General features: G+C 50.0%; 1 protein-coding gene across 8 annotated transcripts in view; it reads left to right on the top strand.

The window, feature by feature from the left end:
* Positions 1–2,125: 2,125 nt before the first annotated feature.
* AFAP1L2 (actin filament associated protein 1 like 2) overlaps positions 2,126–27,730 on the top strand; it is a 108,137-nt gene continuing 82,532 nt past the window's right edge. For 7 of the 8 annotated variants that reach the window (XM_021700214.1, XM_021700213.1, XM_021700212.1 and 4 more), the window contains exon 1: positions 2,773–2,791. In XM_021700214.1, the coding sequence (XP_021555889.1) occupies positions 2,776–2,791 (16 nt within the window). In that variant the 5' untranslated portion in view covers positions 2,773–2,775. Of the gene's footprint in view, positions 2,176–2,772; positions 2,792–27,730 lie in introns of those variants that run through there. The other variant, XM_021700216.1, reaches the window with a different exon arrangement.

Here is a 27,730-nt window from a genome sequence, read left to right as displayed (position 1 = left end):
ATTTAACAAACACTTCTACCTTTGAGATGCCAGACCTCTGTTTCCTCAAGTGTAACACTCTGAGAGGATTGGACCCCCACCAGTGGTCCTCGCTCTAGAATATCAAACACACTCATGCAGCAACCACTCAGATTTAAGAAATGTTAACTTTATGCCATATTGACTTCAGAGTCTGAAAGAAGGAAAGAACCCCACTAAGATGGAAATAAAAAATGGGAAATATTAAGTGTTGGAGAGAATGTGGAGAAACTGGAGCCCTCGGGCATTGCTGGTGGGAAAGTAAACCAGTGTGGTGACTGTGGAAAACAGGATGGTGGCTCCTCAAAAAGTTAAACACTCAGCAATTATACTCCTAGCTATATACTCAAAGGAGTTGAAAGCTCAGAGACCTGAACAGATATTTCTATATCAATGCTCATAACAGCATTATTCCCAGCAGCCAAAAGATAGAAACAACCCAAATGTCCATTGACAGATGAATGGATAAACAAAATGCGATATATACATACAGTGAAATATCATTCGGCCTTAAGGAATGGAATTCTGATACATGCTACAACATGAATGAATCTTGGACATTACACTAAGTGAAATAAGCCAAAGGACACATATTGTATATAATTCCATCTGGAATATATGGAATATATGGAATATCCTACAGAGGATCAACATGATACCACACCGAGGTCTATGGTACAAGTCGGGACAGGAATAGTCAAATAGTCAAATCCATAGAGACAGAAAGGAGAATAGTGGTTACCAGGGGGTGGTAGGGATGGAGATCTATCATTTAATGGGGACAGTTTCAGATTGGAATGATGAAAATGTTCTGGAGATGGTGGTGGTGATGGTTGCGTAACATGCATGTACTGAAGGCCACTGAACTGTACACTTAAAAATGGTTAAAATGATAAATTTTATGTGTATTTTATTGCAACAACAGAAAATAATTCATCCCTTCAAGGCTTGGTTCAAATGGTACCTTCCTCCTGCTTCATCCCAGCCTACATCCAACCACATCCGATATGCCCTTTGGTAATTATTTGTTTCATCAGTCTGAACCAGAGAAGACATTGTATGTGTGTCTGTGTGTCCCGCTGTCCTTTCTGCCTGGAAGGCTGCACTCACGCCGCCTCTCCTGTCCCCTCACTAGCTCCAACTCATCTCTTAAGACTCGCTCAGCCATCTCCTCCTCCGAGGATTTACAAGGCTTCTCCGGGCTGGTTGGGCACCCTCCACCGGGGGTCCCAGAGTCTCTTGTGCCTTTATCAGAGCACCCACCCGACTGTGTTGACCTTGTTCACCTGTCTGTGTGCTCACGAGCTGGTAACAGACAGCCTGGCCCATGAGTGTCAGGAAAGCTTTGCGAACAAACGTCTGGAAGCAGCAGACCTGGGTTTAAAGCCTGCTCTGTTTTTGTTTTTGCTTTGCTGTTGTTTTTTAGCTGTGTGACTTTGGGCAAGTTGTCTAGTCTCTGTAAACTTTAGTTTCTTCAACTACATGATAGAAATAATAATAATCCCTGCATCACAGGATTACTGGGAAAATGAAAGGCAGAGCGTGTAACAGCCCTAAGCGCCATGCCCCGCTTGTAGGGAGGGCTCCCTGGATGTTAGCAGCTAACACAACTAAGGAAAATATTTCTAAGACCGCCGGGGCAGAAGGTCTCCAAAAATCAGAGCTAACTCTGCCGTTCCGAGAAGAATGAAGAAATCTCTTAGAAAACCGCAACAACAAATCTTCTTTAATGTTCCTGCAAGAAAGTGGGGGAGACGTGCTGAAAAAGCCAGGCATCCTGCACGAACCATGACTGAGATTTTGAAGTGAAAATCAAGAAGTTTAAAGGAAAACATGGATCTCCTTTGGGGGCGGATGAGGTTGAGAGACTGGAGGGACAGATGGCAAAAGGTAAAGGTCAGAAGTGGGGCGCTAGGTGGCTGTGGCGCGGGGTGGACTTAGAGCCACGAGTGAGCGAGCTCCTAGGGAGCAGATGCCACCCCTCCGGGGCGGTCAGGTGCTCCTGGACTTGTCCGGACGACTCTAGGAATTCGAGTCCTCACGAGATCCTAGAACAACGGCTCCCAGGGCGCCTGGGTCCCCGTAGAAGGCAGCAAGTGGACATTTTCAGACGCCCTAATGTGTGTGTTGCGACCGGGGGCGTGCTGGCTGCCCAGAGTGAGTGCTACGGGGGTTGGAGCGATTCCCAAGGAGCGGGGGCGGGGCTCGGGTGTCCCCACCCTCATCCCCCGGTCGCCTCTGGAGGAAGCCAAGGCATGAGCGCGCTGGCCCGGGGGCCAAGAGCCAGGCGCTCTAGGCACGCCTCTGCCTCCCGGGTTCGACCTCAGTCTCCTCCTCCGCGCAGTGGGTTTGCTGCCCCGCGGTTGGAAGAACTGCTCTTGTAGGCCCGCCCGAGCCGGCCCCTCGCCAGAACCTCCCCCAGGGTTCGGGCCCAGCCGAGTCTCGCGCCCTCCCGCCGCCCCCGGGCCCCGGACGAGGAGGAAGGAACCGCCAGCGGCTGCGGGCGGGGGGCCGGGCTCGGGACGCGCACGGAGCTGGGCGCCGTGGGGCTCGGCGGCGGAGTTTCCCCCGCGGGGGCGGCGCGCCGGGCGGGGAGGGGGTCCGAGAGCCCCGGGCGCGGCCGGCGCGCCAGGAGGTCGGGCGGCGAGCGTGACCTCACGGGGAGGGGCCAGCGCGGCGGCCCGGGCGCAGAGCCGAGCGTCGAGAGCGCAGCGCAGCGCCGGAGCCGAGCGGCCGGGAGCGCACGCCGCGGCCCCGATGGAGCGGTACAAAGGTGAGGGCGCGGGTCCCGGCGCGGCGCGCACGCACGGCACCCTCCGGCCGCACCGCGCCGCCTGGGAGGGCTGGGGCCGGCGGGGGGCGGCACCGCTGGCGCTTCGCGTCCCGCGGGGACTCAGGTGAGCAGAACCGGCGGCGCCCGCCCAGCCTGGACCTGGGCCGAAGACCCGGGCGACGACGGCGCCGCGGACCCGACGAGGGGGCTCCTAGGTGGCGGCCGCGGCCCGGGCTCTCGGACCCTCCCGGGCGCAGAGGGCGGGGGTCGGCGTGGCGAGGCTTCCCACCTGTTAGAGGAGAGACGGTGCGCTTGGCGACCCACCTCTCAAGCGCCGGCCGCCCCGGCTGCCCCGAAAAGATGCGGGAGCCAAGGAGGCCCTGAGTGAGTTCGGAACCGCGGTGCGCTGCTTGGGGGCAAAGGAGCAAGTCGTTGGGTCGTCTGGCCCGGGCGCCCGCCGGAGTGGAGGGCTGCCCGCGGACCCCGGGAAAGAGCCTGAGCTTGGGGGGGCGTGGGGGCGGGTCGCGCAGCTCCGCTCCCGCTGGGTTGGGCTGCTCCAGTCCTCCGGCCGCTCCGGTAACCGTCTCTCTCCGAGCCCTTCGCTTCTCCATCCCCAGACAGGGGTCGGGCGAAGTGGAGGGCTGGGGGGCCGAACGGGATGCCCGGCAGGTGGAGCGCGCGGAGGCTCAGCTCCGTGCGCTGCTGGGCAAGTTTTAGATTTGGCCGAGGGCGGGGATCTTGGCCAAACCCTGGTGGGCGGACGAGCCCGTGTCGTGCCCGCAGCCCGGCTCGCGCCGGTGCTCGGAACCCCGGTGCCGGAGTCTAGGAGCCAAGGATTAAAGATCTTTTGGAAAGAGAGTTTAAAGAGCTGCCCCTTAAGCGGGGCGCTGCGGACGCCCCCTACCCCCATCTCATTTGGGAAAGTCTCTTGCGCTCCCTTGCCCTGGACTCGTCCCTGCCAAACCTGCGAGAGGAAATACTGTTTCTATATTTATTTTCCCCTGGGAGAGGGTAATAAAGGAGAATGCTCAGATTCCCAAGGAATCTCATTCCCAGTGGTTTCTCGTTTCTAAGACTGACATAAAGGAACCTTCTTCTGGGACTGGCTTGAGTTCCCTAAACTAGTCGTGTCTGTTGATTTTTCCCACTGCTTTTTCTCATCTGGGTCACCTGGTTGCAGGTGAGGGTGAAGGATTTACATTTTAGGCAGCACTTCATGCAGAAGGAGAGGGTCTTTGCCAACGGCTCGGGAAGCCGACTGGGGGGGGGGGGGACAGTGTTAAATTACTTGGCAATCTTTGGTTTCTTTCTGTGAACCCTCCCTGGAGCACCTCTCTCATTTCTAACTGGGTGGGTTTTTTTTCGTCCCAGATTCTGCTGAGATCATGTCAGTTTTGTGCTGGGATGACTGAATGCTCCCTTATGTGGTCTCAGGACACTTGAGGAAGCCACAGCCCCTCGCTTTGTAAAATGGCAGTTTGCTGCTCCCTCTCCCACTCTGCCTGCCCCTCGCCCTTTGGGAGGGACTCTCGCAGGGAATTCAGGACTTTAGCTGGAAGCGGGTGGCCTCTGAGGTCCCTCTTAACTCAGGGTGTGCCTTTTCTGAATTGGGAAGTGAGGGAGTTGCTGGCTCGGGTTTGAAGGTCCAGGGTACAAGCTGCTTTCTCAAATCCGCATATTAATCCGAGTTAGGGCAAATTACAACATTGGGGGTCTTCTTTCTAAATGCCCATTATTATCAGAAGCTTTTTGTATTAATAGCTTTTGACTTGGCCCTTGACCTGAGAAAGTCTTTTTAGTTATCTTTTTATCTTGGGAGTTTAAAATCCTCCCACCCTGGAGTATCAAGGGATTTTTGCCAACTGAAGGAAACTTAGTTTCCATTTCAGAGTGTTTATGTTTTTGGTAACACATGTATCTGCCTCATCATTTTGCAGTAAATCAGAGTGATAAGTGAATACAGTTGAGAATTATCTGGATTGCAGAAGCTAATCGAACTCATCTTTTCCTGTTTGGAGAGGGAGTGAATGCTAATGTTTACTAACTATACCTTTCAGCTGAGGAATTTAGGGATCCCCCACCCCCACCCCAGGAACTTAGAAGTCCCCATTCTTTTGAGAAACTGATGACTTGTGTTTTGAACTCTCATTGAATTGAAAAGTTGGTCTGTGCAAAATGAAGCAGGTGGGCCCGGTCTGAGATTAACCAGGGCAGCTCTACCTGGCATCCGTAGTCTTCTCTTGCTCATCAGAGGTCTAAGGTGTCTTTGTTTTTAAAGTAAGATTAAATCATTATGGAATGACTAGGTATCTTTTTAACAACAGAGTAAAACAAAAAAGATTTACCTGGGCTTTTAGAACATATAAAAATTACAAAGAAGAATTCTCATTTGTGACACTTTTAAATTTTGTTACTGAAATACCCCATTCTGTGTTTCTAAATTCCCAATTTTGAGCTCTCCCAAATAGGTAGAATGCCTCATTGTGTCCAGATTCTCAAAAAAAAAAATTTTTTTTTTTTAATTTGTAAGTCTCATAAAGCAGTTGATATAGGAGAAATTGTTTTCCATGTTCCCTAGCCTGTGATACATATTGTGTATCCTCCAATGCGAGCCTGTCATTTTTAGGCTCAGCTGATTTTCCATTGTTTTGTAGGATGTAAAGAGAGGTCTGGAGCTAAAGAGTGGTTGGAATAGCACCCTCTGTCTAACGTAGAAACATGTCCAACTTTTCCCCCATCCCATCGAAGTCATTCTGTTAGATAGCCATGGCGCTCTCAAGCAAAAGCTAGGGGTAGGGGTGGGGAGAGACTATGTAGGAGTGTCTTCCCAGAGAGATGGAGCTTTTATAAGAGTTCTCATAAAAAGTGATGGCGGAGCTGTTTCTTGTATGTGAATCTCTTTCGTGTTGTGTAAGCGGTGCCAGCATCTACAGGGGCCCTTGAAAAGGTTCCCATCCTTGGATGTTTACATATTTATGACTCTTATAAGAGCACCCTTGGATCACGGTGCCCATTGGCTGAACTCACACCATGTGGTCAAGGATTCTGGTTCCTACTGCTCTTCCAGCTGGTGAGTGTGTCCAGGGCCAAATGGGACTGACCTACTATCTGTGGATTGCACTTGGACCGTCCCCCCGCGGAAGCTTCCTGAATTTGCATCACACTTGGATCTGAGCAGTCATGGTTGAGCTATGCGCTTTAAGTTGGATCACAGTAATTGGTTGAAGGTGTCATCCTTCTTTTTCTGTTTTTGTTTGCTTGCTTCTGAGTCAGATCACTCCATTCCCGGGAGAGGGCACTTTGTTCTAAGGTACTGCAAGGTAGAGATGAGCTGGGAAGAGTCAAGCCAGTAAAAATTCTTGAAAGCCTAAACTGGGAGTGCTGCGATCTGTGGTCAGGGAGGGTTTGAAAAAGAAACACCAACTAAGAGAGGTGGGCGGATTGATAATATTCATTTCAGAGGAATCATCTGGATCTTGTGTTTTCCATGCTTAGGAGCTCAGGTTTTTCCCTATTGAAACTGTACCTCAGGCAGTGATTCTTAACCTTAGCCACATATGGGAACCATCAGGGGACTTGAAAACAAACAGGGATACGTAGGCCCCACTCAGGACCTTCTGACTCAGTTGGTTTAGGGATGGGGCTTAGGTATTCAGGTGTTCTGATGTGCAGCCAAAATTGAGAACCCCTGAGAAAAGATACGCAGTTACATATCCACCTTCTTCACCTGGAAAATTAAAAGCAAGCGGGGAGTAAGACTGCTACCCCCTCCACGCTCCCATGATGTGCTTTAACCAAATCTGTGGTACCTGCAGAAATCGAATGTGATTCTCCTGAAGCTATCCTAGGCTTTAAAGGCTGTGGGAACACTGCTTCAAAACCATCTCAAAAGGGATGCTGCCCAATCCCAAGCTCAGGGTTTGCTCATGGTTGGACTTGACCTTGAGCCTTTTTGACTTTGAAGCTCTTAGTGTGGGAGTCCTTGATGCGTTGGCAGTGGAATGGTCTGAAACCGAAATAATGAGGGGTCCCCTTTGGTGCTGAAGGGCCAGGCTGGGTGGTGGCGGGAATTCTGCTGTGGGCCCTTCCCCTCTTCTGAAGGGGTAGGAGCTCTGGGAACTGGGCTGGAGCCAAGTACAATTAAAGGGCCAGGAGGGGCCAACAAGCTTCAAAGCGTAGGAAGCTGTGCCAGTTTTCTTGCAAATCCCTTTAATGATGGGAAATGTTTCTCCAAAGACTTCTGTCATTCAGAGATGGGAGACTTTCCCCAAGCTGAGGGAGGATGGCACGTCTGCCCAGGCCCCGGCCGAAGCAGGAAGCAGAGCAGTCGTGGCGTGAGGACGAAAGCGGTGGCTTGGGAATGGGGAGACCTGTGCCTTCGGTTTCCTTGGACAAGTCGCCGAGCTCTCCAGGCCTCAGTTTCCCCATCTAGAAAACAGCCTCCAGTGTTGGTCTATCCTGACTTACCAAGCACTCTTCAACGCTCGTTGCTCTGTGGTCACTGAGGAATCTTTGGAGGAGGATGTCTTGAGGAGAGGGAAATGAGGGAGGGAATATGGATAGCCCAACGAAGGTCAGCTTAGGGTTGTGATTCTTATAAATAAAATCAATTTCCTGGCGAGAGCCGAGAGTCACAGACAGTGGGAGAGAGACTGCCATTGGCCATGTGAGGAATTTGTTCCTCAAGGACTTGTGTGTGAACGCATCTCCAAAGATTGTTAGGGAAGGCCAGAGCCACCCTCCGAAACACAGGATTATTCACTCCCGTTTGACAGACGGGTCAACTGAGGTCTAAAGAGATGAAGCAACAACTCAAAGTCACACAGGATGCAATATCCCTGAGAACTGAGTTTCTAAAGGGTAGAATTCCTGTTCTACTAACAGCAAGGGTTTATTTAGAAAGAAGTACTCAAAGCAATTTCAGACCACTTCCTTCTCTGTGTCCCTTTAGCCAGGAAGGGACTAGCTGCTCAGTGAAACGCTCCTCAATCTTCAGGGCCTAGTCCACATGCCTCCTCTTCCGTGAAGCCTCCCCTGATTCCCTCTGTGTTCCTGCACTGCTTGAGGTATAACCTCGTCCACGCCTGGTATATCATAGGTGAATTAATGTCACCTTGTCTTAGATGTCTGTTTCCTCTGTCACACTGAATGCCTTCAGGCCTGAAATCTTGTCTTTCTCCTCCCGGCGTCCCTCCCCCTCAGCCCCTGGTACACTGCCAGCACCTAGGTCCCCGGGGCATAACTGGGGCATGAGGGAATGAATGATTCCGGGCATCGGCAGCACATCTCGTCTGATGCTCTGGCTCTCAAGAGCAGACCTGGTTCCCAAAGGGAAATGGAGCAAAATCTCAAAGCCACATCCCATGAGTGGAGACAGAAGCCCACAGTGGTGGCCCTTGGCTTTCCCGACTTGAGCCTTATTTCTGTCTGTTCCAGCACAGGGGTGTTGCTGTCTGGTGGTACAGAGAAGGATCCTGCAGGTTTCTGCTTGTGAGTATGAGCCTGCCTGTGCTCTCTGCAGCAGCTCACCTGGCCTCCAGGGCTCCCGAGGGCGCAGACCTGGCTCTGCCCCTGCTCTGGACCCATGGCTGAGGGATCTTGTGGAGCTGGGCGCTGGCCTGGGCGCTCTGGGGCTCGGGGTTCTAATCTGGCCTTTGCCACTAACTCGCTGTGCGACCTTGGGCAAGTCACTTAATCTCTCTGGGCCTTGTTTCCTCATCTGTACAAGTGAGGATAATGATTACTAACCTGCCTCACAGGCCGCTTGGTGGAATAAATGGTAAGAGCTACTGGCAGATACTTTGAGAAGGGGCAGTGTTGAATGGGTCCAGAAGAACAGCTAGCCTGAGGCCTCTAGGACATGATTGTGACCCCAGCATTTCCCGCCTTCTTGTGTGTGTATTGAGGGGGGATCCTCTGTTAATGTGGGCACCAGCTGTGCCCATCACATGCTTTTCCAAGCTGTTGGGAGCTCTGAGTTGGGGAAGCTCAGCCTGTTCCCAGGTAAACTAGCCTCTCCGAGAGAGAACATCTGTGTATTTCTCTCGAGTCAGCTGGAAAGGAGGTGGGCACAGAATTGCTCATTCTCAAGCCTTGCCTGACTTTTCTCTGTTGTCTCGGTAAGTTTATCTAGGAGAAACCCTTAAATTCTAACAAGAACTTCAAGCTGTTTATACTCATTTTCTATTTCTTGGCTCTCCCCTTCTCCCTAGTTAGTCTCCAAATGAAAAACCCCACTGGGGGAGGAAGGGCGAGGAGAATGTATAGAATGTATAGAAAAGTAGGAGCAGCATTGGACTGGAGCGAAAGCAGAATGAGCCCAGAGCACCTTCATGTCCCATGTCTCTGTGCAATCCGATACTGGGGAGGCCTGGGGTGGGAGCCGACACCCACGGGAGCCCTGCTCTGCTGTTTTCTCAACACACCCCTGAGTGCTTTTCTCACTTTTTTGAGCCCCTCCTGGGGACTTCAAAGACAGCTGCAGGCCTGTTGGAGTGTGAGCTCTGTGCAGGGGCTCAGCTGCAACAGCTTGCATACTGGCCTGCTTGCTATGAAACCGAGGGAAGACAGTCAGCTGTTAGCTCAGAGCGAGCAACCTGCTGCTCACAGAGGCATCTGAGCGGGGCAGATGTGCAGCCCTGCCCTCGGATGTGGCTGTCCCAAGGAGAGTGACCAACTCCCCCGGTTTGTCTGGGACTTTCCTGATTTTGCCCCTGAAAGCCCCAAGTCCCAGGAAATCCTGTAGTTCTGTGGATGGAGAGGGGAGGTCACCCTGTTCCCAGGCCTCTGCTTTATTTAAAAGGCCCGAAATCAAGAATTTGGTTCCTCCATAGCAAAGATGAGCTAGAGCCAATCATTTCATGTCCTTGGCAAGAAAGTAAAAGTCCCAAGCTTAAAAACCAACAGTTTGTACCTAAGATACATCCCCCATGTGCTAAGTGAAAGAAGCCAGCCTCAGAAATCTTCCACACTGCATGATTCCGTTTATGCGACTTTCTGGAAAAGGCAAAACTAGAGGGAAAGCAAACCAGGCCATTGTTGCCAGGGCTGAGGGAAGGGGTTGACCACAAAGGGGTACGTGGCAAGTTTGGGGAATGATAGAAATCTTTACGGCTCAGATCTTGATAGTGGTAGTGGTTCCATAGTTCCATGTTTTTTGTGAAAACTCAGAAGTGGGAGCGCCTGGGTGGCTCAGTCGGTTAAGCCGCTGCCTTCAGCTCAGGTCATGATCCCAGGGTCCTGGGATCGAGCCCCGCATCGGGCTCCCTGCTCAGCGGGGAGTCTGCTTCTCCCTCTCCCTCTGCCTGCCTCTCTGCCTACTTGTTCTCTCTCTCTCTCTGTCAAATAAATGAATAAAATCTTTAAAAAAAAAAAAAACCAAAAAAACAAAAAACCTCAGAAGTGTATAGTGTGCAGGGCATTTTTCTTCCCTGTGTGTAAATTATACCTCCAGCAAGCTGACTTTAAAACAAACCCTTGTGGGGCGACTGGGTGGCTCAGTTGGTTAAGTGTCTGACTCCTGATTTCAGCTCAGGTCGTGATCTCAGAGTCCCACGGCAGGCCCCTCACTCAGTGGGGAGTCTGCTTGTCCCTCTCCCTCTGTTCCTCTCCCCACCCCCCAACAATGGTTGTGCACACATTCTCTCTCTCTCTCTCTCTCTCTAAAATAAACTTTTAAAAATAAATAAAACCCTAGCAGTTTGGGGTGCTGTGGCGATTGAGTGTCCCATTGGCCATCACAGGTTGTAAGCAGAATCTGAGGTCTCTGTGTTTTCCTGTCTTCAGCGACCTAGAGGTACAGCAGAAGGGAGTGAAGAATTTGGGTAGAAAACAAAAAGATGGACTCCTTGACAGCATCCTAAGTGCAAGAGACTTTTTCCATTAGGCCCAAACAGTGTGAGGGTGGAAGCTCACCCTCTATTTAGAGAGAAGGAAAAACCATTCTCCTAAACTCAGACAGCAGATGAGCCCAGGAGGGTCATGGAATAGCAAAGCATTAGCTCCGGGCTCCCACCCTGGGAACTCCGCTGCTGCACACATGGATCTAATGTTTTGAATCTGGCCGCCTTCCTGCAAGTCTTTTTTTTTTTCCCCCCTCACCAATAAAGTTGTTGAATTGGAATTGAGTACCCAAATCTGCACCGTAATTCCTTCCTGGCTGACTTTTTGTTTTTGGAAGTCCTGCTTGTCTCTGCTGGCTAGGAATGATTTTGAGGCAGGGAGAACCCATGATTTAGCAAAATAGTGCACCTAGTTCCATATGATGTAAGGGATCGGTCCTCTTGGTTCCAGACAGGGGAAGTCTCCTAGGCACCATGGCAGGAGATGGGGTGTGGGATTCTATGAGAAGAGGAGCACTCTGGTGGTCCTGATGGAATCTGAAGATCTTGGTGGTTTCTGTTGTTTGTTTGCTTAATCAAAACCCGTGTTGAATTGGCTTATTCCTCAGGCGAGTTGCGTCTGGATCTATAACCTGGGGAGCTGATCCTGTGTCTTCCCATCGTTCTTAAATACAGCGTGTTGAAAGGCTGTAGAACTTCCATCCATGAGAAAAATCTGGGCCTAGATCACGTTCATCCATGAATTACATAGAGTTTCCCGCACGCAACTCTTCTTACTCACGAATCTGTCTAAGCCACTGGTCATGCACAGAGCCACTAGTCGCTCACAAAGGCAGGTCTGTTCACCTGTTCTTAGGGTACTCAGGAAGAATTGCTGGGGCAGTGCTTAGTTCTAATCGTCTCGACTTTGTTGGGGGGTGCTGCAGGGGGAGGGAAAGAGGTAGGAAATATGTTTTGTATGTATTCAAAGTGAAACATCCCTGGGGCACCTGGGTGGCTCAGTTGGTTAAGCGACTGCCTTCGGCTCAGGTCATGATCCTGGGGTCCTGGGATCGAGTCCCGCATCGGGCTCCCTGCTCAGCGGGGAGTGTGCTTCTCCCTCTGACCCTCCCCCCTCTCATGTGCTCTCTCTCTCTCTCTCATTCTCTCTGTCTCAAATAAATAAATAAAATCTTTAAAAAAACAAACAAACAAACAAAAAAACAAAGTGAAACATCCCTGATGCAGGGTCGGGCCTAGCTTATCGTGGGTCCACCTAGGAAAGGCGAGGTTTGGGGCAGCCCAATGGTCCACTGCTAGTTGGAGTTCCAGAATGGACAGGCTGCAGAGACGAAGCTGGGAATGCCTGGGTGGGGAAATTCCAGATACTTCCTTACCTGGACCGCAGTTGCTGCCACCATCACCGGGGACTACCCCGGCACGCTGGCATCCTTGTGGGTTGTGGGGATGATCTTAGCCTCCCTGTTAGACCAGCAAGTGGGAACCCTGCCATTTCCTTCCATCCTCCACCCCCTTTTTTCTCCCCCAGTTTTTACACAACAGGATTTATTCATGCTGACTGTATTCAAGTCCCCAGATGGGGGGAGAGAAAGAGATTGTGTTGAATGAGCTTATTGTTTGGAGGTTTCACTGACTTCTTTTATTTAATACCCACAGTCCTGGAACATATTGAGCTGATTTACTAAAATTCAAATATGGGTCCTTTTGGAAGGAACTCTGCTAGGGTGCTTGGTACCCCTGATGTCGGGGCTGGGACCTATTGGGTGGTGTGTTTGCTTGGGACAGCGCCTCTTCATCGTTGTGGTCTTGGGTCCACAAGGGGTGGATATTCTTGGTGACAATCCCAGGCTCCTTATGAGCTTGAGATGGTCACCACCCCACCGCCCTTTGCATTGTCTGGCCTTTTGGCGGCCTCCCCTCTAGACAAGTGGAAGGAAATAAAGGCTGGGAATGTGGCAGATCTTGGGCTGAAGTGGCGAGTGTCAAACGACCTCACACACTTGCTGCTCGAATGCCCAGTGCAGTGTGGCTGGTCCATGATGGTCAGGGTCGAGTTGGATTATGTGCCTTTTAGCGTGTTTTAGACATGGGGTCCCTGCAGTCGATACCTCTGGGACGGTGGCTGAGCACCCTGGTGTGGGATGGCCTCATACAGGGGTCTGCACGGCCGCAGCATAGTTGGACCGTGACTGCTCCTGGTGTCCAGAGCTCTTGGGGATCTCCTGAGAGAGCAGCCGCTGCAGGTCCTTGAGCCGGGGGAGGCTCGTGTCCCCCTGGGGATGGTGGAAGCCCATCTCTGGTTCAAGTTCGCAGCATCCCAGATGCCCTAGAAGTGAGCCTGTGGCAGAGTGAGTTGGGTTGATGACAGAACCGTCACAGGCAAGTGCGAGTGTGAGGTGCTCCAGGCCCCCTCTCGGGCACCACACACGAGGCTCGAGGCTCGGGGCTCGTTCCTGCTCCTGTGAAGGCGGCGTCCTCCCTCCCTCCCTCCCTCTCTCTCCCCCTCCCTCCATGCTCTCCTTTCATTCCCTCATTCTCCCCTCTTGACTTTCTGCCACTCTCTCTCTCTCTCTTTTTTTTCCCCCTGCCACATCCATTGTTCAGGTCTCCTGAGTCTTGAGTTTAGAAAAGGGATTCCCTCTGAGAACCTGAGGCCAGAAAGACCCAGAAAGAGCGGCCCCCCCCCCCCACCCCTGGGCCCCAGGTCTCTAGTTCTGTGGGGCTTTCATTTCTAGTAGCCATGGCTAGAATCCTAAGCTTCCCCAGGGGGAGCTGATGACCTCAGAGTCGGGGTGGGGAAAGTGGGGCTTGCTCTCAGCCAAAGAGCATCTCATTCCCTCCTGGCAGAGGCGGCCAGAGTGAAACTCTGTTCAGCATAGCCCCTGGTGTTTCCTCAGGCCCTAGAAAGTGTCGTTCCAGATGGCCTAATGCAAAGAAGGCCGCCTTCTCCAAGCCTCATGGTCCACGCCACTGGCTCACCCCGGGACCTGGCCAGCCATCCCACCGGGCCCAGCGCAGGTTAGTGCCACGGTGGCTCGGATTTCCAGGAAAGAGCATTCCTGGCCTCCCTGTGCGGGTCCTTAAACGGCCCTGGGACCTGCTAACCTCCGAGGGGTGGGGGCTCCTCCCACCGCCCCCCCCAAGCTCCCTGGCAGTGAGCATCAGAGGAGGGCCTGGCGTCCGCACAGGGGGAGCATGAGAACAGTGCCGCAGTTTGGATAAAAGTTCCAAACATGAGGGCTCAACACTGACGAAAATATTTTTTTCCCATTGACCTCCTGGCTTCTCAGTGGGCAGGCGTCCATCTCCCGCCCATGTGCTGGAGGCTGGGTGTGTGTCACTGGAAACTGTTCGGGCTGGGAGCAGACCTCTGAGAGTTACGGGGTCCAGGTGTCGCTCCGGGCCTGCCACGCACTGGTTCCCCCGAGAGTGGGGAAGGCCGGGGAAGGCCCGTTTTGTTCTCAGAGGGGGAATTCAGTCTGCGGCTGCTTTTGAGATCAAATCCTTCTGAAGCACGACTCCCTCCCCTGCCCTCGCCCTCCAGCCCTCCGCTTGGACCTGAAGAGACTTTGGGACTGCAGTTCCCTGGTGCATCTTTTAGTGTCGGGGTTTTGGCTTCTCTGACCCCAAGGGGAGGGCCGCGGTGCGCCCAGGTTTGCAGGGAGGCCCACGGATGTTGTTGACGTAAGCGCGGACCGGCAGCAAGAGTCGGGGCCTCTGGTCACTCTCAGCCTCAGTTCTCCAGCTCAGCCCCGACTCCTGATGCCCGCAGGGCAGCTGACTTGGGGGAAGGGGGTCGGGGATTGTGCTGGAAAACGCCTGTGGTGGGTTGGAGGGATGCAGGGACCCTGATCTGGGGGTCTGTCTTCCTTCCCTCCTGGCATTCTTGCAGCCCTAAACCTGTGTGGCTGGCAGGGCCGTGGTGAACTGGGAAGAGGTTGGTGAGAGCCTTCTCTTCACAAACATCAGACGTGAGTGGGGGTTGTGTGTGTGTGTGTGTGTGTGTGTACTCGTGTCAGAGGAGAGGGGGTGTCAGGTGACAATTGGCCCCATTTTCTTCGAACTTCCTAAAGCTATTAATGCCCTCCAAGGGTACAATTGCTGTCTAACAACAAGATTTATTTGTCTGCCCTGGGAAGGCCGAGGCAGCCGGGAGAGAGAAAGTAAGAGTGCCAAGAGACTGCTCTGTTGGGGTGGAGTGACTTCCAGACTCCAAGCTTATTTGTCAAGGCTCACTCAGCCTTGACACCTTGACCCCCCTGAAGCCTTTAACCCCTCACTGCACCGCGCACAGCCCTTCTCTGTGCCTTCGTACCGGGCGGCCGTGTGTTCGTGCGTATAGATTCCTTCCCTGGCTGGAAAAAATACGGGCAGTCACATAGCTTGTAACAAAAGATTCTCTACGAATGGCTTTTTTCCCCCTTAAAAAATTTACCCTCACTGACTGTGAAAATGGTTTAGATTCAAGAGGAAACAGCTGGCTGGCGGGGATCCTGGTGGGGTCTTGGGTAAGATTCCGCTGTGTCACTGATGACTTTATTTGGTGCATTTCCGGTGCAAGCACACTTGGCAGTTGGGGAATTTTGTGGCTGAGAACTTTCATCAAGGCAGGGGCAGCAGGAACAGCTTCCAACGGAGGCCAGGAAGGGAAGGCCTCATTTCATTCAGGACAACCCAGACCTGTCCAGTGGATGTCTCGTATCCGCCTTGGTAGTTTAACTTGGATGCTCACAAACCCTTTTCTTTCTAGAATATTCTGTCTTTGGGTTTCTCTGAGATTTCAGTACATTGCCGCTATAGCTAAGGTGAGCCCAGATTTCTTAAGGCCCCCAAATCAGGCCCTCTTCTTTGAGTGCAGATGGCGTCTAAGGCACCTTGCCAGTGGCTGTGGGGAGGGAGAGCGAGTGAGCGAGCGAGTGAGCGGTGTTATCCCCTATATTGCCCTGGAGAAAATCTGAGCTCCTTCTCTGCATGGCTGTTTCCTGTTTGTTCAAGCCTCTGTAGTCATTCCTCACTTTGCTCTATGTCCCAGCCATACTGGATTCCTTGTGGTTTTGCACACTCGGCTTGTGCATGTGCCGTTCTATTGGCCTGGATGTCCTCTCCTTGGGGCTGCCTGCCAAGCTTATTTGTCAAGACTGACTCAGCCTGGACCCCCTGAAGCCTTTAACCCCTCACTGCACCTGACACAACCCTCCCTGGCCATGGTCATTGTGTCCACGTTATAGTTGATGGAAAGTCTGTATTCCCAGGAGGCTGTAAACTCTGTAAGGGTCAATGCCATTATTCCTCTTTGTGTCCACAGCACCTAACCCATGGGTGTGTCTTATGAGTGTTCAAAAACTGGCATTGTGGGATTGAGACATGGTTGCCATCCTCAAGTTTTCTCAGAGTTTGATTATATGGAAGTTAAGGGCTTCTTATCACTAGTGGACATCCTGGACAAAGTTAATGCAGTTGGCGAAAAGGAGAGAGAGCTTTACAGTATCCAAAACCCTCCAAGGATTAACATTTAGAACAGACAAGGAATTCCTGCACATCAACCAGAACAAGGCAGAAATTGCAATAGAAATAAAGATGAGTAAAGGATATGAACGGGAGATTACAAGTGAAGGAGCCTCCCCAAAGCTAACGAGCATCTGAAGAAGTGTGGGGCTCCTTTCGTCAGCAGGGACAAACCAACCAAAATGACCACCTGGAAGACTGACGGGAGAGAGAGAGAGAGAGAGAGGCTGCAGGCTCCCTAGTATTCTCAGAACGTTTGGAAATCTCTGCACGGGTCCGCACAGGATGGGTCCGAAGATGATCTTTGCAGCATTCTTTGTGGTGGTCGAGAATGGGAAGCAGCCTTGGTGTCTCTGGGGAGAGTGGACAGGTGAACGATGATGGTGGACACCCATCCAAGTGAATCACCCAGCAGCAGAAGCAGTGGATTAGCTGTCCATCCAGCACCATAGACAGACCTTGAAGACCTAGTGCTGAGTGAAAGGTAAGAAGCAGAATAGGACATCTGACAATAGCATTTACAGCCATTAAATTCCTACAGTGGTCCACATGAAGCAGGAACACATGCACACAAAATGGTACCTATTAGAAAGTTCATCTTGGGGAGCGAGGAATGGGATATAGGGATGAAAGGGAATTTGTAAGAGTTTGCTTATGGTGTGTTGTGGATACCAGAAGCCTACAGATCTGACTTGAAGTAGAATGTGCCATAAGAGGGGCAACAGCAGAAGCTCACACAGTGTGCTGTGGGAAGAGGGGACAGGAGCTTCTCTCCGCCCTTACCCACCCCATGGGGTGGAGTCAACGGGGAGGTCATTTTCCTTATTCATTGCTGAGCTCTTCAAGACCCTTTGCCCCTGAGGTTGTTATAACAGACCACCCTTACATTGGACTCCAAAGCTTACCTATTGTCAGAGCTGTAGTGGTGATTAGCAATCTGCCATTGTCATGGGCGGCAGCGGCAGGGGGTGGGGGGGTGGGATGCTTGTAACCCACCCTTGGAGTGTGTGGGTTGGTAGAGCTGGCTTCTAAGAGTTGAGTACTTTTCAGTTGTCTGCAGCTACTCTGAGCACCTGAGTCCTCTTTGGGTCCCCACTGCCGAGTGTGGGTCGTGGCCAAGAGCTTATGGCCACAGGTTTATCAGATTGAGTAGAATGCTTTGGAATTGGATTTTGCCAGGACCTGACAGGAAGTGAAGTTATTAGACTCTGTGCAGCAGTTCATTTTTGTTCCTCTCCACTCAGGAGATGGGAATACTCACTCCAAATAGGTGCATCCAGAGAAGATGAACTACCTCCCCTGACCCCGGGTCTGTTTGATCTGGACGGAGTTGGCCCCTGACATTGTTTGTTCTATCTCTATTTTACTTAAGATCATAGTTTTGTGGAGTTTGTCTTTTTGAGATTCAAGGGTTTAGGTGGTAAAGAGCCCTTTGGACCAGGGAGAGCACCACCTGCTTTTGCTTTGCGCGGTGGTATGCGCTGGGAAGCTCCTGGGCCAGGAGGCAGGACCTGGAGCTACCCCAGGGTCTTATCAGCGTGGGCAGAAGAGTGAATTCTTCCCCCCCCATCCCCAGTGGCTCAGCAGGTGGGCAGCAAATCCATTGGTAAAGCCAGGAACTAAATGCTTTCCGAAAACGGAAAAAACCCCTGAGGTTGGTTCTGCTGGTTTGACAGTTTCCCCACTGTTCTTTCTCGTGCACTGGAGTCACTTAGGGACCTCTTTCTTCTGGCTGTTCTTTACCCCACCTGTCGTTTGCTGACAATGTTCATTTTCTGCCCCACGTCTCTGGCCCTGTGTTCCCAATTCCTGGGTCCACTGGAATGTTAACACCTGAGTGATAGAACAATAAAGATCTTAATTTCTGTGAAGTTCAAGTGTCACTTCCAGGGGCCTTTCCAGTTCAAAGGATTTGCGATTTTGCCGTGAACTTGCTCACATCCTTAAATAGTCCCTTGGCATGGGAGAATTTCCAAGTGTTTACGAAATTGGTATTTTCTTGAGCTTCTGTATGTATCCGGTCTTATCTTGGTGTTGAGATCAAGCTGGGTGCACTATTAATGCAATCTGTCCTAATGGAGCTTCCATTCTAGAAGAGGAAGGCAGACCACAAGTAAGCAAATACAGTTTGTTTGTTTTTTAAAGATTTTATTTCTTTATTTGCCAGAGAGAGAGAGAGAGAGAGAGAGATTGAGTGCACAAGCAGGGAGAGGGGTAGGCAGAGGGAGAAGCAGGCTCCCTGCTGAACAAGGAGCCTGAGGCGGGACTTGATCCCAGGACCCTGGGATCATGACCAGAGCCGAAGGCAGACGCTTAACCAAGTGAGCCACCCAGGCGTCCCAGCAAATACAGTTCTAAAAAAAGGACAATTTCAGATAGTTGTATGTAACATGAAAAACACAGAATGTCATGAAATGTGGACCTGGCTAATATGGGAGCGGTCCCCATATTAGCCAGGTGCTCAGGAAGAGTTTGTCTGAGGAGATGACATTGGAGTTGAGACGTTAATGAAGAGGAGGAGCCTGCTGAGTGGAGAACCAGGGTTGGGAGTTCCAGGTCCAGGGACCAGCAAGTGCTGCAAAGGTGAAGCCATCGTGTGCTAGAATGGGGTGGGCGTAGCAGGGTAGGGGCAGGGGCAGAGCTTGGTCAGCAATGGGGAGGGTGGAGAGAGATGTGGTAGGAGAGCCGGGCTGTGCCCAGGAGGTTGGGTCTTATTCTCAGAGCACTTTACACGTGGGGATGTTTTGCTTCCCAAGCACCCAGCCAGGTGACCACTGCCTCTTCCAGATGGGTTGGTTACCACCTTGCAGACTACTTTGGATTCTAAACAGTCTTTTGTCCACAGGAAAAACCCAAGTGTATCCCAAAAGAATATTCTCCTTCATACTTTTCTGAAGAGGTTGAGGTGGTACAGACCTATTGCAGTTTTCCCACACTTTACTGAAGGGGGTTCTGAGGGTAGGATTGGGCATGGAGTAAGCCCACAGACCCACAGCTCATGGGTGGCAGGTGTAGGACAATGGCCTGAGATCCCTGAATGATGTGGGACCATCATCTTTCCCACCAGACAAAGCCAGGGAAGGACTTCTGAACCACTCCATGTCTCCGAATTGCTTCTTCAAGAGGCACTCAATACTTTCCTCCCTCACTGTTCAGACTGTAGCGGATATCAGGTTGAAAATCGCGACGTTTGTGCAGAACTGGTTCCTATCCAGCTTGGATTCCTGTGACCTTGGGCAATGACTTGCTATTTCTGAGTGTTCCTTCACCTGAAAGGGGCTCATTACCCATTTCCTGGGAGGTTTGTAAGGATTGAATGAAATCTTTTACTTCTCAGTAGGTGCCACACACAGTCAGAGCCCCAGGGCTAGTGATTGGTGGTAGGTGGTGGTGCAACAAGACATTGAATTTGCCATGGATCCGCCATGTTTATTTCTGATGCCTAAAACCTTTGCTTCCAATAATACCGCCTTTAAGTCTTCGTGGGGAGGGGAAGCGGATTCGTGAAGGGCTGTTTCCTGTTTCTGAACCTATCAGTATGAGAACGCTGTGCTTCGTGAGTCCTCGGTCTCCCCAGCCATCCCCATCTAGAATAGTCACTGCTCTACTCACAGGCCCAGCTTGTTGGGAGGGTCAGTGGAAAGCTGTGCATACGAGTGTTTTGAAAGCTGGAAAGCACTCAACGTGTATAAAAGGTGATTATTTCAGTGTTGGGTTGGGAATTGCATGGCAGATGAAGGGAAGGCCATGGTGCTTTCCAAGCAGTTTGTTCCAGTTTTCAACCCAGGGGTCTTCACGGCTCTGTCGGTCATGGGAACCCAGGGTTGGGTGGAATCGTGTTTGAGTTTGGCTGATGAAGTGAGCAGTTAGATACAGGATCATGGTTGACTGAAGTGAAGTCTCAGGAAGAGATTTGGTCAGGCTGGTGGATCCTTCCATGCCAGGGTGCCTGCCCCAAGATGGGGAGGATAGTAAGCCGCCTGCGTCTGCGGACTAGTGCCCACATGGCCTGGATACCAGTGGCAGCCCCACGAGAACATCTGCTCAGAGACCTCTTGCTGCTGGGTGTCTTTAGCTGACTCATCCCAAGCTGCTACTCCCCAGCCTGGCTGTGGGGTCCCCCTGGGCCCAAGGAAGCCCCAGTCTCCTGGCAGCTGCTGCCTGGTGAGGGCTGGGCTGCTTGGGATGTACTTGTCTTCCCTCTCCTGACTTCCTGCACCACCTCTGTTTGGGGGAGAGCCCCCCCCACCAACCCTGACTTTCTTCATCTTCCCTGCTCCGCAGCTGCTGTCTGCTTCATATTAAGTGGATCATCAAGAATCAAGAATGATTACTAAAAATACTACTACTACTACCTTTTACTTTTTATTTCAATGTATGTTCTATTTTTTACCTGCACAAATATCCAGTGAGTTGTGTCAGAAGCGTTGTGACAGCCCTTTTCTTCTTGGGGCCACTGAGGGCTGGAGCCTTTGGATGTCACTGTCACACGGCTCCTGAGCAGGAAATTGTTTCTCCCCGAAGGTGGGTTTTCAGTTCTGAGCCAAGGGCCAGCCTCGCTGCCCGCATCTGACTGTGTCTGTGTCCCCAGCCTGGGTAGCAGCGTCCCTCTCTGGGCATTTATTCTCCCCATCTTGCTCAATCCCTAAAGACTCCAGAGGGATGGTGGTGAGAACTTGCAGAACTGGCTCTCACCCTTCACCAGGCACCTGTAGCCTCCCGGGGGTGGCCAAATACCTGGGAGGGTTCTGATTGGAAAAGCCTCTTAGAATCTTTCGGTGACATTCTTGGCAGTGCTTCCTGGGGGAGAAGTCCCCTGGAATGCAAGGACTTGTTCCCCTGAGCTAGACTGAGCTGAGAATGTTAATAAAAGGCTTCCCAAAGCTTTTCCATCAGACACTTTCATCTTCTTCCAGGCCTGCAGAATCAGGACTGGGCGTGGGGGTGGGGAGGCAGGCATCCAGCAGTAAATATTATTATCCTTTTTCTGTGGATGCAGGAAATTGAAGCCAGACACTGAGGCCAGAGGTGGGCCAAACACAAGTTCACAGCCAATGTGGTGGGATCCAAACCCAGCCTGATCGAGCTAGACATGATCTCCATCCTAGACATGAAGCCATGTTTAATCTGATGTTCCGGGGGGGGGGGGGGGAGTCTACGGGCTTCAGTCCAGCCATCTTGGTATACTCCTTGGGGTGTGGGGAGGAGGATTCCCTGACGTTGCTCCTAGCTGATGCTCGGCTGTCTCTAGGAGAGCCCTAGCCTGATAAAAAGAGACTTCCCTGAAAGGGAGCTTTTCTGTGTGCTGGGGTTCCAGGTGTTCTGCCTCCCTAGCACATTCCCTGCTAGCCCAGCCAGGCCTTTGCTCATGCTGTTCCTTATGACAGGGAACATGCCCTCTTTCTCCCTCCGCCCTTCCCTGTCACATCCGCCTCCATCCACCGCCCCCTCATCCTGGAAGCCAGCGTCCATTGATCACATCTGGCCCCAGCTGTTCATACTCCATGTGGGCACTTCCCTGGGCTGACACACGTGGGTCTCTCGTCCCTCCTCCTCCTGTCTTGTCCCCACCGCTAGTTTGATAGCTCCCGAGGTGCGCTGCGGGATGTTTGGCACTCAGGCGGGCACTCACGTTGTTTCTGCCAATTCCCAGGAGTTTCTGTCCAGTTTCCTCTCTGCCTTGTGTACCTGGCCTTGAGCTTTCACAAGTCTCTGCGGAGTCTCTACCCAGCGCTGCCGTGGGCACGTGGAGGGTTGAGAGGCGGGGTGCGGTCCCTGGCCATCCGGGGACTTCTGCCCGTGGGCCCGGAGCTGGGTGCCTAACTGGTGCACGGGAGGCCTTGTTTGCTGTGTGTGTCCATGCGGCTTTGCACGCCGTGTTTTTAGGGGATGAGTGTGGACTCAGACATGGCAAGGGGAGGTGAACATTTTCCCCATTTCTCACCATTTGGAAGAAAAGATAAGTTAGGGTGTTCTCACTTGGAAAATAAATCTCACTGCAGGCAACATTCAGCCACACGCCATTCGTGCCCAACAGCTGTCTCTCATTTGCTGGCAAATGTTCCCAGTGATGAATGTCCTGCGTCCACAGTCACAGCCGTCCCTAAATGGAGGCTTTGGACAAGTGCAAGGGGAACAATGGCCCTTCTCAAAGAGCTCTCAGCAGACGCTCCCAGTGAAGTTGGTTCATCACTTGGAGCTGGGTCAAGACCATAGACAAGACACCATTGATTCGGCAAGGAAGGCCCTCTAACAGCCGTAGAGTCGGGCTGAAGGCAGCAAGAAGCTGAGAAAAGGATGGGATTCACGGCCGCCGGGACAGGCCTCGAATTAGCAGGGTGAATGATTCCACCTTTCAAATACCATCTTCAAGAAGTTGACCGATAGCGCGATGGCCCTTCGTCTTGATGCATTTGCAAAACCCTCTACGGTCATTCTGGGGTCCCAGGGTTTGGGAGGGGCTCATGCTTCTCGGGCAGAGCATGTTATCATACCCACTGTTGTTGAAGAGGTGAGAGTACTAGACTAAGGGAGATGAGGGGCTGAGCCGGGACCTGAACCCCGACTCCTGGCCTCAATCCATTTGAGATGGAGAAAAAGAGAAGATGAGCTGGGAAGGCAGGTAGAGCACAAGGCTGCAGCCGGGAGCAGGTGTCCCTGTGCTGCCTGCCTCAGGCTGGGCATCCGCAAGCCCCCCTCCCACCAAGTCCTGCGTCCAATCTCCCTCTCTGGTTGTGTCTCTGTTGACTTCCTAGGACAGAGGTAAAAGGTCAAACTTCCAAGCTGGCATGGCTCAACTGGGCAAACTCTGTTTTTCTCTCTCCTTGTTATTTTTGTTTTTCCAGTGGAGATACTTCACATCATTTAGAATAGTGCAGACAACAGCGACACGTTTCTATTTCTCTCTGGAAGGAGTTCAGTGTAGCAGTTTTACATGTATTTTTTATGGCAAAAGCCACACCTGCTTATTACAAAATATGCATCTGTGGCAGAAATTTATAACCTGGAATGTGAAAATCCCTGGAATTCTACCCTCGATGATAATATCTGTCAAGGATATATTCATCCAAATATTTTTATTCCTCTGCAATCATTCTGCCCTTTTCCTCCCTCTCTCCTGTCCTGCCCTCCCTTTCTCCCTTCCCTTCCTTCCCTTCCTTCTTCCTCTCTCCTCCCTCCTGTTCCTTTCCCTCTCCTCCTTTCCAGCCCCAGGGGTATAAAGTTTTAAAAAGCAAAAGCCAAAAAAAAAAAAACCAAAAAAGCAAAAACCCAGTTTATCAAGTAGCCTTCAAAATGAGTCCACATATAAGCAGCCATGTGTGTATATAATGGCCCCCTTTCCCCAGGTGGAACACACTCACCAGTACCCTTCTTCTTTAAGTTCAGGATGTTTCTTGGAGCTCATTCCTGATAGATTTTCTGTCCTGCTGCTCAGTAGTTCCTGTATGTGGAGATGGCTTAATTGTTGAGCATCACCTTTCTCTTAGTCCTTTGCTGTAACAAACCATGCCACCATGAATTTCCTTGCATGGAGCTTATTTCAGACACATGAAGGATTTCTGCAGCATAAAATCTCCAGAAGTATAATCACTGGGTTGAAGGGGCATGTGCATTTATGGTTTGATTAGATGTTGCCAAAATGTCCTTCTAGAAGTTGTGTCCTTTTCACCCTTATTAGCAAAGTGTCAGAGGATCTGTTTCCCTCCACCCTCATAAACACAGTATGTTTATTACACTTTGTTATCTTGGCCCATCAGAATGAGCATAGGTATTTCTGCAAGGTTGCTCTTTTTTTACTATACATGAAGTTGAACATCTTTTCATATGTTTAAAAGCCGTGTGTGTGTACATGCACTCTGTTCATATGCATTATCTATTTTTCTATTGGGTTGTTGGTCTTTTTATATGTTAAGGAAATTAACCCTTTGGATATGAGTTGCAAATCCCCACCACCACCATCCCCCTCCCCTCCAGTTTGTCTTTTGAATTGCTTTTATGTTTACTTTTCCAAAGTACAGTTTTTGTATGTGTGTGGTCAAATGTTTCTCTTTTATGGCTCTAGGGCTTTTTTTTTAATACTTAGTCTCTCTCTAAAATTATACTTCAAAAAATCTTTTTCCTTTTTCTGAAAAATAGCTTTATTGAGATACAGTTCACATACTATACAATTCACCATTTAAAGTGGACAGTTCAGTGGTTTTTAGTATATTCACAGAGATGTGCAACTATCACCACAGTTAATTTCGGAACTTTTCATCACCTCAAAAAGAAACCCTGTATCCTTTCTGTTACCCTTCATTCTCTGCCTGCACCTCCCCTCCCCCCAGCCCCAAGCAAACACTAAACTAGTCTACTTTCTGTCTCTCTAGATTTCTGTCTTCTGGACTTCCCTGTTCCCAATGGAGTCACATAATATGTAGACTCCTGTGATTAGCTCCTTTCACTTGGCATAATGCTCTCAAGGTTCTGAGTTGTCATATAGTATAAGTACTTTATTCCTTTTTATGGCCAAATAATATCTCATTGTATGTTTAGGTACAGATATAACACACCTTGTTCATCCATCCATCTGTTGATGGACATTTGTGTTGTTTCTACTCTCTGGCTATTATGAATAATGCCACTATAAACATTTGTATACAAATTTTTGTGTGGACATAGGTTTTTGTTTCTCTTGGGTATATACTTCAGAGTAGAATTTCTGGGTCATGTGGTAACTTGATGTTTAATCATTTGAAGACCTGCCAGACTGTTTTCCAAAGCAACTGCATCATTTTATATTCCCACCAGATATGTTTTCATCTAGTGCTTTTGTGATCTTATTTTTCATGTTTTAAGTTTTTGAACAATCTGAAGTTCTTCAGAAGGTATGACTAGGGATTAAATGTGTATTTCAACAGTGTTTTTCAGTCTTTCCTTCTAGATGTCTTTATCATAAACCACTATATATATACTAGGTCCTATTCTATATACTCTAGTCTTTTTCATTGATCTTTTTGTCCATTCATATAACATTGCCACACTGCTTTAATTTTTGAAGTTTTGTGACCTGTTACCTCTTAATTTTTTAAAAACCCACGCATCACAAGCATTTATTAAACTCTTATCTCTATATAGTGCAGACTTAGAGATGGTATAAATCAAATCCAACATTGTTCCTGCCATCCAGAAGCTTGTGGTAAAGAAGAGTTAGTTCTCACTGCCATACCCTCTAACAAACACATTACCTGAATTATCTTCTTTAACCTTAAAATTCTATGAGGATAAGTAGAGTTTTTCATTTATTCTTCTTTAACCTTGTAATTCTATGAGGATAAGTAGAGTTTTTCATCCTTATTGTAGATCTGAAGAAACCAAGTCTTTGAGACAGACAACCCTGAGACAGAAAAAAGACAGACAGGGTTGGCTTTCAAAAAGTTCTGGGTCAGGTGCTTTCGGGTGCCTGTCAGTAGAGAGACTGTCCAAGGCAATGTGGTGGGAAATTCCACCTATGGTCTCCCCGGCAGCCAGTGTCTGCTCCCTCACAGTAGAATGACCAAGATCAGTGAGCCCTCAGAGGAGAGTCCCACGTTTTGGAATGGAAGCCTCTTGAACATAACTTTGGTCATCCCCCAGCACTGACTTGCCATTGAGAACCCAGACAAGTGGGGAAGTGGGGTTAGACTTTGGCTGCATTCTCTTCCCAGATTGTGTGACTCAAGATCCCTGCCAGGGATGGAGTTTTGTTTTGTTTTGTTTTGTTCAGTTGCAAAAGGATAGCAAAAGTATTTGCCACATAAAACATACAAAGCCTCATAAAGTCTCAACCAATGAAATCATCATCTCTTCCCAGGCAGACTCACTCTCCTGACCTTGGCTGATTTCCACCCTCCAGGGAGTTGTAAGGCAAGGGAACCGATTTACTCAAGGAAGAGACCTACTTAACTTTCACTTCCTCAGACTTCATCAAACACTTGGGGTTTGGGGGTTATGGGATTAAGAGAGCATGATGTGACTGCCCTTGGAAGTGTTGTCTTGTAGGAATGTGGGGTAAACCCATGAGGAACAAGAAGTCTCAAAAGGATTTGGCCTAGAAATGGCAATAAAAATGCAGGCAAAGTTGCCTCGATATTTCAAAACTCCCACTAAAGGAGAAAATGTCTATCTCTTCCTCCTTCCCTCTGTCTCCCCCAAAGACATTTGTTTTATGGGAAACTCTTGGTAAAATTTTAAGTATTCCACTGGGTAGGTGGGTGATTGTGGCTTACTTTTTATTGTGGGAAAATAGGATATTTAGGCTGGGTTGGTGTAACCAGGTTTTGAAGATTGTGGTTTTGCAGACATCATCGCTGCGGAGGAGCTGGTCTGGCTGGTATAGTCCAACATCCGGTGTGTGTCTTGGCCCAGGACATGACAGGGTCAGGTGCATCTTCACGGTTGGTGCGTCTGGGGCCCCTAGGACCAGTGATGTGTTCTTGGTCTTCCATAGTGGCCAGAACAGCCCTGTAGGCCTAGAGACCAAACTTCTTCCTTCATGGGTCCTTTCTGGGGATTTCTTGAATTGTAGGGTCTAGGGAAGCTGGAAAATGGGGCCATTACTTCTCTTCCAGGCCCTTAGCTTTGGTCTTTGGGGACTAATTTAATTTCAGGCATCATCTTAGAAGCAGAGATTCTCTGACGATCTGAAAGAGGGTACATTTGCAGGAAAAGCAAGACAACAGTGCTTTGTGGAGAGAGACTGTTTCTCATGCAGAAATTGTAGTCCATTGTATTAGAAGGTATTCATTTACATCCTGAATCTCCTGGGCTCAAGGGATATAATGAAGACAGTGACAACATTTTTAATATTTATTCATAGAAAGCTTCTCAGCTTCCCCTGGAAAGGGCTCTGATTTTAGTATGTGTCCCAACCTTTTCCGTATTCCATCCAGCTGTTCATGTAAGCCTCTTAGGCTGATTGGTACTCCTTTCTGTGTTTTCCCAGCCCCTGGTTCATTGCTATCTTGCAGAATTGAAATTAAGGCATTTGAGGGCAGAAATGCATCTTATTCATTTTTGTATCTAAAAGAGTATGGGAGCTCAATAATTATTGAGTAATTCCACCATCACACTGGGGAAAACCAGTAACCATTCTCTCCATTAACTGTTACTTTGCCAACACGTTGGTTTTGGAGACAGCATTGACCACGGATGTAGAAGTTGTATTTTCTTGATTAATATCTATGGTGTATGTTACAGTGTCTGATAGAGCAGACAGTCCGTAGATGCTTGTGTCTTTCCTATCCACCACACCTTGATGGGCATAGTGATGGCTTCTTTCTGAAAAGCATGTCATTGTCCTTGGTTGGACTTCACCCAGGGTAATCTAGTTTACAGATTGTGCTTTGTGCCCCATTTGATCCTTGCCCTGGGGACCTCTTTGAAGAGTCTTAGAAAAGGAGTATCTCTGCTAGGTTTTTCAGATAACCTGGTAAAAATATTCCATCTGCTAAACTAATGTGTTAGTTAAGATGAGGTTCCCAGCATTTCATGTTTGGTTGTTCGGAGGTGTTTTTTGACTTGGAAAGTCTGGGGGTAGGAAGGAGGGGGGTAAGTGGGAATTAGTAAACTGCAG

Source organism: Neomonachus schauinslandi, chromosome 6 (genome assembly GCF_002201575.2).
Source record: "Neomonachus schauinslandi chromosome 6, ASM220157v2, whole genome shotgun sequence".
Taxonomy (NCBI): Eukaryota; Metazoa; Chordata; class Mammalia; order Carnivora; family Phocidae; genus Neomonachus; species Neomonachus schauinslandi.
Note: the sequence above shows the minus strand (reverse complement) of the source record. Positions and strands in the feature narration are given on the sequence as shown.